Raw genomic sequence first — 14,493 nt, 5'->3', positions numbered from 1 at the left:
GAAATATCTGAGCTAATGTCAATGGCACAATTTTCTTCCAGCCTTATTTGATAAAATGTCCTCACTTGAAGTTCGTTGACGGGTAAGAAAATTAATCTTGTTCAGTGAATATATTTAAAGGTGCCTGGCTCTCTCTTTTTTTTTTTAAATTTCATGCTTTCTGTATGTTTGTCAATTCATTTTACCAATGAGTAGCGTGTATAAAGTTATCACTGTTGACATTTAAGTTTTGTGGGCCGCTCACCTAATGCAAAGGAGATAGCAAAAGAATATAAATCTAATTTGCATTACATGTATGTGTTCACTCAGCTTTGAATTTATTTTAAATACATTCAGTGTCATTTGCATATTTCTTTTAATTTCTACCACCCAGTCTAACACAGCATTTTTGGTTTGCTCAGATCTACCCTGCAGAATCAGTATTCCACATTTGACAAAAGCATTCTTCAAGTTTCTTTTTGTGTTTTCACTTGTCCGCAGTCAGAATGGTGCTGATAGAAAGAATTGAGCATGGTATTTTGTACTGCATCTAGTCAAGCTGCTTCCGACATTGTCATTTGGGCTCACCAAAGGCACTAAATTGTACTCATTTGGAAGACAAAATTAGTTGTTGATACTATTTAAAGACATTGCAATTTGTTGGTGAATCGCTCATATGCTGTTAATATGTGTATGTGTGTTTTTCCCCGCTTGTTTCTTGCATGCATCCATTTGCACTTCCCATTTCATTTGCCAACACCCTAGTGAGCTCTACCTTGGCTATGCCAAGATGTAATTGCCATCAGGTACGTATAAGTGCACTCTGAAATGCTTAACCCTATGTATGCTTTGAATGCTGATTGGCACAGAAAACCCCATAGCATTGTGCACACCGTCCAAAGTCCCTGGCACAGAGATGCTTAACTTGCTGTTTGAAGCACACAAAGTGGTATGCTTGGGACTAATAAAAATTAGCAAAGTACAAATAGAATAGCACCATATCAGAGAAAAACAACCAATCAAGAAAATTAGATAATGATGATATATTATCTATCTGCCTTATGGTTTCTAACAACATTTGCACAAATGAATTAACTCTCTATCCTTATATGCACACTTGACAAGAAATTTTGCACTGTTTGAGAGACTGAGAGAATAGTTGCAGTGTAATTAAAACAAACAAGCAAACTCTAGAAACTTAATTGTGTCTCCTAGAGAAGACCCATATCATTTTGTAAGACAAGGAACCATTCTTGCATTGCAAATTATTAGCCAGTATTGTGAGTAAAAGTGTATATGCGAGAATCAAACATATGCTAAATTTACAGGTCACATTCCAGGATTAGGATTTTTTTTCCAGTTAGACAAGTCCCAATGGCCCAATGTTAAAGTCTTTAATTCTGCTCTTTTTTTAACTTTATTTCTAATTTTCTCAGAACTGCTGCAGTGAATACAATTTTGGCTTCTTCAAATGCCTGTTGTTGTTGTTTTTTTTTTTTGTCCTTATGAAGTCTTCTGAAGGCAGTTTTGAATATCAAAGTGGATTACCATCGTGATTCAAGTGTTGTATAAAGGATTGCTTGGATTTGTGTGTGTGTTTTTTTTAATGCACAGTTATAATGTTAGAGGTTTTTCCTTAAATCCATGTGTGTAGTATGTCAGTATGTTTAAATTGCTTTTTGCAGTCTTTGGTTGATGAGTGCTTTATCTCTGATGTGTGTTGGCATTTATTTCCTGTTTTTTTTTTACATTTGTAATGCTGACAACACAAAGTAAATCAAGTATTTTCTTGGCACTTTCTTAAAAATAGTTTCTGGACCCTAAATATAGCTATGAATTGACAAATGTAAAGAGTGTAAGAGAGTGTTAAGTCAGCAGAGTGATTGTTTGTAATTTTTCTCCCAATAATATGATTTGAATTGGTATTACTTTTTTCCAAGGGAACCCCATCATAATTCATATTAAAGCTAATGAGACAGGAGATATTTACTCATTATAGGAAGTAAATGTTTCTACAACAAGCATACTTCTTTCATGTCACTTAATATTGCTTCACAATATGCACAAATATCAATGGCTGACATATCAGTGTACAACTGCACATTGGACAACATGCAGCAGACAGTCGACCTAACAATCATCAAGAGGTTATCATCTCTGTTTCATAATTATTTTCTTTAATAATATTTATCATTATTATTATTATTATTGTTACTACTACTACTATTACCATTATGATTATTATCATTGTTACAATAATTATTGTGAATGTCGCTATTGTACCTCTCATTATTGTCATCTTTGTTATTATTGATATTATTTTCATATATCTTTGCTTTTACAAAGTTATTCCTGTTTTGATTGACTGACCACTCTACAGAGTATACTTGCACAATGAAGCCGGTCTTTAATACTTTTTTCTTTTTTTGGTAGTTATGACATGCAAATGACTGTTCTTCCTTTTCTTCTATTAATTTTCTCATATTTCATTTGTTGACTTGATACTCTCTGTAACATTTTTTCCTTATACACACTCTACTGGATGGTTCACTTATAAATTCTCTTTTGGGAAATTGCATGATGCTCTTTTCTTCTGTCTGTAGAATCTAAAAGAAACATTTCTTTTGTTCTTTTTCTTTTTAAAGTCAAATTAGGCCTATAGTGTGTGATATTTCTGAACAACAATTCTGCAGTGCCCATGCGATGCCATTTTCAAATAGTCCAATGTTGCAGTTGGCATCAATAAAAAGCAAACTTTTGCAGCTATCATTTTTTGCACATTCTGTGAAACGTATTTTGTCTTATGCACAAGATGTTATGCAGTAGTGCACCCAATATTATCTATATGTATCATATATGTTTTATATATTGATTTTCTGCTTTGGAATGGCAGATGGCAGAGCAGAATCATACATTCTGTTATTCTGTTATAATGCATTATTGCAAAAGTTAATATAGAAAAAACCCACAAATCAGTCATTTTTTAACTTAAAAATGAGTAAAAACTAATAGTATGTGATAGTTTTGCTACGTGATAAGGCAGATATCCGTACATTATTTCTCAAATTTATTCATGTAAAGAAAGGCAAATATCCATATCAATTTTGTGAAGATGATAACTTTGCAGGAACATTTGCCTTTGCTATGACTTGCCTGTATATCATTTTATAATGTCACTTTTTGTAATATAAATTATACAGTAACAAGAAATGTGTGACATCCATGATTTTGAAGCAAAATGTCTTACCTTCATACGACGTCCATTTCATGTTCTATTTCATAGTATGATAGTAATCGTCATTTATAAAATTCTCTAGAGTCTGTTGCTTGTTTTAGGATGTACATGTATAAATTCTTTTTATCATTCCTCTGACTCAATTATCTATCATGTCCTTGCCCTCCCAGTGAGCTGTACGTTGGAACTGTGGAACGAGAGGACAAGGGTCAGAAGATGGCCGAGGCTATCATGCATTTCAGGCAGGAAGGCGGGGCCTAGCTGGAAGGAGGATTTTATATTTTTTTCCCCAGCTGAGTGCAGAATGAATTACAGTTGTTTCCCTAGAGTGACATATACAGACAACTGTCATTCTAAACAGGACCTATGATTATAGGATTAGGGCAAACTTTTCCTTGCTACCCCCCCATGTTAATGTGCAAGTTATAAACATTTCCCTTTCCAGTTATAACACTTGAAACTGGTTATCTGATTTTGCCAATGATGATAATAAAAAGTGTAATTACCGTATGTTTTTATTTCAATGTTAGTTCTGATGTTGTTTATGATGTTGCTTTGATCATGTGGACAGTGGGATTGATTTTGCTGTATAGAGTATATCTGCATTATAAAGAATGTGGACCCCTCTCCCCATCATGTAGTCTATGAAACAGCCTCAAGTTCAACCTTTAAGAATGCAGTCACCCAATTTTCGGATGAACTGCCAAGGGATAACCCTTCTACCATTTGTACAAATTGAGTCAATTCTGAGACCGATACATGGCTGAAATTGGGAATTTTGTTGATATTTCATTTTAATCCAACATTTAATGAAATTCTTTGAGAAGGTGAGACTCACTGGTACAGCTGTATGAATATAGGAAGACTGACTCAGTTATTTAGATTTGAATTTTTAGTTTTGGCTCAAGAATCTGAATTATATGAAGCAGAAGCTGCTCTGACATCCCGGAAATATAGAGTCGATGGGGATGAGTGTCACAACTTCTTTGATATACCAATTCCAGAAGTATAATTGCTTTTTTCATGTTGTGTTTTTGTGTTGTAACGTCGTGTGGTGAAGATTGTACATTGTACATGTTTGTACCCACATCCTCTTGTAATTAATGTGTTATAAACTACTGGCAGCTCCACAAAGGATGGGGAAGTAAATATCTGTTCAGATGTATTAAGCTCTTGTGACCTTTGTTAGAGCTAATAGCAAGCTGTTTCATACTGAAATGAGCATTCATGTGGGTTGTGTTTGTTTGTATCTTGTGTCATAGATGATGTGAAATAAGTAGTTAGAATTATTTTTGTCTCAAATAATGTTTGTAAAGTATGCATCAAAATGACATGAAATAACTACCTTAAGATGGCTGAATGTTGGAAATATGCTTTTCCAGTATTAGATGCATATATTTGTGTTACTTTTTGTGTTGGTTTTCATTTGTATAATCTGTGTTTTGTTGTGTTTTATGTTCTTCAATTTGTGCTTATACAATCATTCAGTGGCCAAACATGTTAAATGATGAGGATTTAAAGTCATCTTGTGTCTTGACCATGCCTGTTGGGGGTGAATGACCATTGTAATACACTCTGCCTCATGTCACAAGGAATGCAAACACAAATATAGTATTTTTGCACAGTGACTTTCTGTTTCTGAAGAAGCTTAATGGTGAAATTTTAGGCCACACATCTCCATTGCAAAGGGAGGTTATTTTTCAGTTTTGGGTTTTGAATACAGCAATAAAGTTTGCCAGAATTGGGATTACATGATAAAAAAATCTGGCTTTTTAGGAATAGAAGGTGATTAGAGAATCAAGAATGATTTGCCAAGAAAATCAAATATATTTCCTTTAATCAAAAAGCACCAGGTAGATGAACAATAATTAAATTTTTCTTAATGTTCTAAGTGTGTGACATTTTGATATCTTGTGTGAAATGGCTGAATGCTGCTTCATTGAATAAACCCAACGACATTCTATATTGATGCAGAAGTTTCAGATATATTGTATACATGTTTAGGTCACTTAATATACTAGGCAACATTCGTTCGGCCATGCTGCAGTCAAAATTATATTGGTAATAAGTAACATTATTTCACTTTAAGTTAAAGGTATTTTTTTTCTTTGCATTGGGATGGTGAAAGTTATCACCAGCAAATCAGGGAATATTATCCGTCCTTTTACTCCGTATTATATATTTTTTAATAAGCATTTCATGTATAATGGAGTATGTACAAGTTCAGATAGAGGTGATTGTCACAGTTTATGTTGTTATGGAAAAGCATTGTATGAAGGGAAAAAATATGAAGGTTCATTATTTCAAAGGTTTGTTAATCTGAAAATGAAATAAGGTATGCTAATCCAAAGATTTGTCAACTAGAAAATGAAAAACGGTCCATTATTCCGAAGATTCATGTAATTAGGAAACGAAATAAGGTTTGTAATTCCTACGGTTCATTATCACACACCTTCTTTTCATCTAACAAACCTTATTTCATTTTTGCATTAGTGAACTTTTGGTTAATACACCTTCTGAATAATGCCACAATTGTGGGATAAACGAATATAGGGAATTTGTGTGTTTTGGAATAAGGAACCTTCGGATTAACAAACCTTTGGAATAATGAACATCACCCATACACACAATAGGTTATGTCATCTATTGCTTCCAGTGCGTGGACATAGTACATACTGGTACGTGTATATCAGCCCAGTTATGATGAGTCATAGAATGGGTTTTTGACAACCGTCCATACATTTGTATCTTTTAAAATACATACTGTGCATATATATTTATATATACACACATGTATATATGTGGCTCATCACCACATAATCCAGATAAAGCCTTGTACGTCGATTGCCTGATATCTTTCTATACTCTATAGACTCTGAGCTGTCCAAAGAAATACAATTTGTACCACTTTGATTTTATAATGAAAAACCCACCACAGTGACCAGAAGAAAGAAGCCATCAGATATTTATTGTAAAATAAATCAGCTTTGAGAAAATTGGCATCAAAGTTAGGACACAGTAAGGTGTGCAGGAAATAAGGCTGGTAAAGACATTTTAATAACATGCTTCCTACAAACTGGAGAAATTTTATAGTACATATCAATGTCAACACGATGTATATTCTCAAAATTTCAAAATGTGGCAGGAATTATGATACATGTACTTATGACACAGTTGTTATTAACCTATATTTCTGTGGGTCGTCAGTCATGTGTTTTTCATCAATTTCACTTTATTCCTAATATTTCCCTTTTGGGGGCTTCAGTGTCAAAGAAATTATCAGCAACTTTACTTGGGAAGTACTGTTTAATCATACAATGGTAGTCTGATGGATTTACAGGAACACACTGACCTCTGTTTTTATGCTTTCATTGATGCTTCCAACCAACATTCCTTTGCCTATTGTGTGGACTGGATGGTCAAGGCTACATATTATTATTCAAGACTTTGAGAGATGTCAGAGGTGACCGCTGTAGACAGGTGCTCACTATAAATAGGTGATTATAGCATAGACACAGTGTTTGTTCATATGAAAAGCAATATCTATTCTTTCATATAATACATTGAATAATTGTTAAAGGAGCATACTGGTTGTGCTTTTTTTAAAGGAAAATAGGGAACAAAAAAGTGTGGTAATGTTTTTGCTGATAATATGCTTCTAAGGTTGAACTTCTTAATTTGAAATTAATAAGACACGTGTGATTTTAGGAGGAAATAAATTCCTCCAAGGTACTTATGTGTTCTCTTGCATTTTATTTAGTGCAGGGAAGAAACGCATAATTTGTAATTGCCTTTAAAGTAATCTATCTCTATAATGAATTTGAATTATTGATTGAAGGCATATATGTCATTCATGTGATGTACTTTTTACCTTGTAGGCAAAAAAAAAGAAAGTAGTCATACATGTTTTTCATCAGGTTTAAAAATTGCATGAGTGAATGGTTTGATGCCATGAGAAATTAATAGATGGGCCCAACTGTCTCCAGCAATGAATTATATATTTTTTCATCTCACTTTTCTATGAGATTTTCTACCATGACTGTCTTGTGTGTGAAATAGAAAAGAAAGACGAAAACATACTGCTTCCCACATTCTGACCATGTGATGCAAACATGTATATCTATCAACCAGTCACTGAGGGATGGAACTGGTGCATTTATTGTCTGTTATGATCCAACAACTTTTTTTTTCTGTGTATAGATCTATGATACTTTGTACATACATACATGTGTGATTTGTTAAAATCAGAAATAAAAAGATATATGATCATTATTGCATCTTGTCTGTCAGTGACTTGTGTGTGTGTGTGTGTGATGGTATGATCTCATTCATTATTGAAACTCCCATGTACTATAAACCTTATTTTGATCGTCTGATTAGTTACGCTGTATTTCAAAAAAAAAAACAAACCAAAATTAACTTTATCATCTTCATTCACAGCACATGATAATTACAGTGCACTCCCATTATAACGAACACAGTTATAGTAAAATTCTTGTCACAAGAAAGTAAAAACTCGGGTCCAAATATTATCATCTATATATCCTTATGTGGTTACTGTTCCGCCAAGGCAAAATTTTGATACATAGGCCTAATAGAAAACCATCGGTCCCAAGGAATTCATTGTAATGGGCGTACACTGTACCATGCATCTGCAACTGGTCACATGACCAATAACAGGTACATGGGGATGTTCTCAGTCACCAACAGGATGCCCATTCACATTCAAATTATCAAATACATGTATTTCTTACCGATTTCTGGAAAATTGCTCAGATTTGTTCCTTGAGGCTGCATTGATGTCACAAAGATAATTGATAGAAGTCTCCTCTCCAAGGAAGATTTTGCATTAACCCATTGAGGACGGGCCGATTTTACTACAACACACATTTCCCATGGACACCTGCCTGAGTATACTCGGGACTCGTCTTCAATGGGTTAAGAGAAGACTTATCTCTACTCCATGACCAATGCTGCAGTTGGCTTGTAGTAAGAAAATAAGTGCAATTGGATAAATTTATACATACATATCATATACATATATAGATAATATATATATGTATATATATATGAAGAGTTTGTTCGCAAAAACCGATAAGTCCATTTTTGAAGATTTTGAAGTACGGTCTCTGTCATAAAGTACAAAATTATATCTTTTAAATGATATATTGGTCACTACATATAAAGGTATATTTTTGAAGTTATGGTCAAAAGAAGCAAAAATTTTCTTATTATTCTCTTTATCTTTCTTGACCTTTAATCGCAAACATCTCCATTTGGCAAATATAGACTTATCGGTTTTTGCGAACATGCTCTGCATATATATATATATATATATATATATATATATATAATACATTTATATACATATATAATGTATATAATCATATATAACACATTTACAAGGTTGTATATTAATACATATATAATGTATATACATATTTTTATGCATGTGATATATAGTGAAAGACACAAAATTACTTGCATCAAAATCCGCTATGAAAAAAGTAAATCATGATAGTCAACTTTTCCAACTTGACATTGTGTTGCTGTGAAGTTGAAACATATCCATACCCTGATATAAGCTACCCTATATAATTTCTAATACTGTCACAACTTTTCATCCCCCTTCCTCTTTGTATCATATCCTTTCTTTCTTTATTTGTATTTTGGTTCCTTTTGTCCTTGATTGTTGTGGTTTTACAGTCACTCTTATGCCCGTTTCTTCCCTGGTTGATAAGTTATCGGCATCATTACCTTTGTTTTCCTAAATGATAGTGCAACATATGAATTTAAATGCAAATAACACAACAACAACAACAACAACAGATTAATCCATTTTTAACAACTTGAGCTATCTTAAATTTCATCTGCTGAAAAACAAAGTAATTAGATATGCGAGAATTTTAATGATAAATATAACGTCTTTTCTTCAAAAATAGTTCTTGCGCACATGAGTGTAGCATCATTGAAAAAGATTTTTATTTTCTCTATACAGTATTTCTATATTCTGATGACAGGGGTCGCACTTAACTTTTTTTTTAATTAGCCAGGCGGACTACTTAGAATTAATTTTGACACTGAAGCAATATTTTGGCTAGACAGACGGACTAGTAACTACAGAATTTTACGATTTTTAGCTAGTCCGATGTGATTTCGGGTGGCCAATGGCCAGCGGACCATCGCCAATTTCGAACCCTGGATGATGGCACCTTACCCCCCCCCCCCCCCCCCCCCCCCCCCAAAAAAAAAAAAAAATGTTTGTTTTTGCATTCAAACTCCTCATATAAACTAAAAGTGAGTGGCATAACAGCGTTTATAATAATATCAGTCATTAAGAATCGCCAGTGCAGCTGTAGACACACCTTTATCTCTATCTCAAATTTGGCTGCCATACAGTGTATTGATGATCAACTTTGGCTGATGCCTGAAGCAACACCTTGATATCTTGCAGATGAAATATTTTGGGACTTGCTGGTCTCCAGGCTTTCAACGTGAAATGTCCCTTTTATTACAAGATATATAGAACTAAAAGTAACCAACAATTTTCTTCGACAGAGTATTAGATACCGAACTTTATACTTTACAACTGGCTTCGTTAGAGTTATCTACTGAAGACGATTGCAGTAATTCGATTAAATTCGTGGCGCAACTTGAGCAGGCATTTGCTGGTACAACGTCAACGTACACACACATCATTCTGTCGAGACAACTAGTTTAGCGCCATCTTTCGTCTCTCTGGCAGCTAGCTGGCTGAAAAATCAATCAATCGACGTGCTGTGCTGCTGCGTCAAATCAACGTAGATAAAACGGCGACAAAGTGAGAAACAACTCGTCATATTGTGAGTGATTTTATTTGTTTATTGAATTAGAATGAATTTAGCGGTGATCTTGAAATATCTGAGTTTTTACTTATGGTATGATTTTGGTCGCTATGCAGGAAAGAATGCGCAGAATGTTGTGATAAACCTGCAGAGTCTCTTGTAGGTAATAGCCTGCTGACCAGCGCAGTCACACAGTGCAGTGCGAGCGCAGTGTGTGTGTGTAATGACTGTATTGGCTAGGCCTACGTGTTTATGATGCCAATGGGCAATGGGATGAAATTGAGATGCACTCGCACTCAATACTATACTCAGCTACATGGACTACACTACAGACTGTATAAAAGTCTGTGTCATCTGAATATGGTTGCCAGAGTTGGCATAACCACGGAGGTACAAACACTATGGATGATGCTTTCTGGCATAATTTTAGACGTTTCAGCATCTAGCGTTATGCTAGGCATAATTTGGCTGTCTTTAGCATTTGATAATTATTGTAGCTTAATGTACAGTTAGGGCACCGGTTTTCGACACTTAGCACATTTCCTTGTTTACCGTCAATACCGCACCGTTTTACCTCGGAATTTCGATATGAAGTTGAGCCACTAAGGCCAGTAATAATATGCCTTGAACGAATTCCCAACGAATGCACTCGTGTTCAATTTTAAGCCATTTCCGTCACGCCGTTGCTGGCATCAGATTTCGACACCCAGCATCATTTTTCGACACAATCATGCAGCGCGCATCACACATAAATCACAGGGCGCGTACAGTACGCGTACACTGCATTGTGGACGCAAACCAGCAATCATACCAGCGCAAGAACTTGTATTTTCCTCTATAACGTGTCTTAATATGGGAATGTCGAAATCCGGTGCCACATTCTCAAAGCCAACTCTTTCTACAAGTTTGCTCATTTATCACGAATTCAGCCATGAAATTACTAAAGACGATCTATACTATGAAATCAAACATCAGGATTTGGCAAACAAACTGATACTAAAGTAAGATAACCGGCATGGGTGAATTTCATTTTACGGCGATGTATACAAAATGCGTCATATTGTTTTGAACCCCTAAAAATGGCTGACATCAACATTTCTGCTGACACTGTGTTGCTTTTCTCCTAAATATTCTATCGTCGGATTATGATGACAAGTGACAAATGGTGATTATATAAGACTAGAAATGTGATTGATAACTTGGTTGATTGTTGAAGTCAGACGTTTGTACTGAGTATAAAATTCAATAAGAATTATCTGCTGGGTGTCGAAATCTGGGTCCTGTCGAAAACTGGTGCACTAACGGTATGTAGCATATTAAATTGCTACAGAAAGGAAATCTCCAGGCTTTTGTGAGCTGATTTTTGGACGAAATTGACAATGAAAAGTTGTGAAGACGTGTTTCTTTGGTGGTTTATGGTTTTGTTTTGGCGATTTAGTGCCACAGTTCAGTTGGGAGCATAGAATTTGGTGCTAGTGTACTTTTGCACCTGTCTTGTCAAATGACCTCCAAACACACACAAACTCACCCTTTGTTATTCAGTACAGTAGATCTAACCTAAAGTACTTGCATCTGGGTCTCCAAAGTTGACTAGACGTTAAGTTTTAACACTTTTAGTACCGGTACCCATATTACGAGTGTCGGAAAATTGGTAGAAAATCTTGCTTGCTTGAAATATGCTGCTCTGTACACAAGCACAGTACGAATATGTTTAGCGCATGCAGGGTTGGTCATTTTGGTCTGAATGTAGCGCGCGACACAGCGGTTTTTTCTATGGTGTCGTTGAAAGGCTAACTCTTTTCCTCGGCCAAGTCTTGCGTTAGTCTTGCATTTTGTAGTTCCAAAGCGAAATGCATGTGCAAGTGTGTGCTGCCACTTATATCTTTCTCTCTTTTTTTTCTATCTTTCTTCTTTCATTTTCAGGTAGAATCTATACCTAAATTTCCCTTTCCTTCCTATCAATCAATTCTTTGTGGTTTTCCTTTAGTTTAACTTTCTCAATTTCCTATTTAACTGTACTGTCTGCCTAATCGTTTTTTGTTTCCCTCCTTTGGTTGCTTTTCCCTCCAACTACAACTTAACAAGGGTCTTTCCTTTCGATCTTCTCCAATATCTTTTCGATCCTCTCCAATATCTTTTCATTCTAATGAATCCTTTTCTTAATTTCCTTTCAACATGTATAATTCTTTCTTTCCTTCCTAATCATCTTTGCTTTCATCCTGTCTTGATTCATCTCTCATTCTATTATTCTACCTGGTGCTTGTCTGTTTTCAATCTATATTTTTCTCTTTGCTTTCCTCTTTCCTTTACAAACTATATCCATCTCTCCCTTGCTTTCCATTACAATGCAAGTTTCTCTTCTTTCTTACCTTCCATTATCTTTTAATGAACTTTCTATTTTGTAAACCTTTTGTTTCATTTTTTTCCATGTTTTTTTAACACATTTTCATTCATTTCCTTTTCCCCCAATTCCTAGCCTTTTTTAAAAGGCTTTATATTCTTTCACCCTTGTTTTATAACCACAATTTTCACAATCTTCTTTCATGCACACACATACACACACACCCTCACACATACCGTACGCATGCATGTGTGCGTGTGCACACACACACACTCACACACAACATGAACAACCCCATCCTCAATCACTACTGTGACTCAGTACAAGCAGAGAGAAAGTCAGAAAAAGTATTATCTTTTTAAAGATACCATAGAAGAACTTGCTCTGATCGCTGTGAGATAGCACTACATTCAGATCAATCGCGGCGATCGCTGCCATGAACGTGTTTTTTACACCATGATGCGCTGTCTGCTCCTGTGCAACGCAGAGAAGTGTAGAAGTCAAGTGTCAAAACGGTGAAAAAATTCCTGTTCTACTGGACTTGAATCTCACTCAGATGCAAATATTCGAGGCTGCTGGATATTTAGAGTGAGTTTGTACATGTTTGGAGGTCATGTAAACATCAATTCTATGGTCACTGTGATGGCTGTTTGAATAGAAGGTAGTTTGCCCTGCCTAACTCTACCACATCCTCAACTGCAGTGACGCTTTAGCTGCTTAATCATGCCACGTGTCATGTGTAAAATCCATAACACGTTGATGGGAGAATTAATCTGTAATCTCTCTAGATGCTGTGTTGAAGTGCATTGTTTATGATAGTTACACCCCCTCCCGAGCTTGTCAAAGTACAGCAATCATTAGTCCTTTTATTTGATATTGATTTTCTTGATAAAGATCACAGATCTTGTCTGCATGCTGTTTCACAGTTTCTTCTCCATCCTGACTGAAAATGAAAAGAATCTCAAATATTTTCAAGAGATCTTCCCACAGTCTGAGCACATTCTAACAGATACCACGCTTCCTTCCCAGGCTTGACATACAGTATTACTGATTGATAGATACGATGTACTTTCCTCTTGAGGAGTGTACCAGTAATCATTACCCATACCAGCTAGGTGCTGGGGGTCAACAAGATACTTGTAAAGCTAGCCTACAAACTTGTAGATTAAGTGGTCTTGGTTTCTTACAGAATATGTGACCGCAGTCAGCTGGAAGGACATCAATAGAATGTCATACTTCTATAAACATCTTTCATGCTGTATGATTTTTTTTTTCTATCCTTGATCTTGGTTAAGATGTACCTACGTAGATTGACCCATGTGAATGTGTTGTGAACTGCCATGTAGCATTGGCTGATCTTCTGTAGGTACTTAGTTACTTTTATACTAATGTATGTTGCCGTGGTTGTTTCAAGTGCCATAGGTCGCTCATAAAGTACAGTGTATCTTCATGCAATTCCATGACAGAACCTGAGTGTGTTTGTTAGCTGAATGTAAACAGAGTAGAAATCAATAAAGCTCTCATGGATTGACCAACTGCCATGCCTCATTTGCATATATTGATCCCACTTTCCTTTTCATTCAGTGATAGCCAGTGCAGGTTTCCTTTCCCTTCTCAATTTGTCTAGCATTACGTCACAGTGCCCTTTGGTTATTTCAGGAGTGTGAAATAGACTGAGTACAGTACATGGGGGTTTTCTCCTGAAAATTTGATTCAGTCGTGTGCACCATTGTATCATTACTCCGCTGTACATGTAGATGTGCCTAGGCATCAGACGTGAAACATCAAAGTTCTGTGCTAAGACCACATAACATCTGTGGTGGAGGAAATTTAGTCCAACGGCTTTAAAGTCAAAATTGAGTCTGTTGACAAATATGCATTTTTAAAAATGTGTATGAAAACATGATTCTGGCTTCTCAGACACAAAATTGTATGCATGTACCAAACTTCATGGGCTAAAAAAATCAACCATGCTGGCACTTTGTATCGTAAGAAGTTGTTAAATGTATGGTGTTTGGCTGAATTTGTCTAACACCATCAGACACCTGAATGGATTCATGTACATTTGTATACCCACCTTGTAATATGCCAAAACCAGCCTGTCAATTAAAGAC

General features: G+C 35.5%; 1 protein-coding gene across 1 annotated transcript in view; it reads left to right on the top strand.

The window, feature by feature from the left end:
* LOC139708793 (uncharacterized) overlaps positions 1-3,475 on the top strand; it is a 29,994-nt gene extending 26,519 nt beyond the window's left edge. Inside the window, exon 14 of the mRNA XM_071620741.1 lies at positions 3,385-3,475. Coding sequence (XP_071476842.1) covers positions 3,385-3,475 — 91 coding nt within the window. The remainder of the gene's footprint in view (positions 1-3,384) is intronic.
* Positions 3,476-14,493: the final 11,018 nt, after the last annotated feature.

This window comes from Diadema antillarum, unplaced genomic scaffold (assembly GCF_040938485.1).
Source record: "Diadema antillarum isolate AM-2024a unplaced genomic scaffold, OU_Dant_1.0 seq00001373_RagTag, whole genome shotgun sequence".
In the NCBI taxonomy this organism is placed as follows: domain Eukaryota; kingdom Metazoa; phylum Echinodermata; class Echinoidea; order Diadematoida; family Diadematidae; genus Diadema; species Diadema antillarum.
The sequence above is the reverse complement of the archived record's forward strand: the minus strand, read 5'-3'. Positions and strand labels throughout refer to the sequence as shown.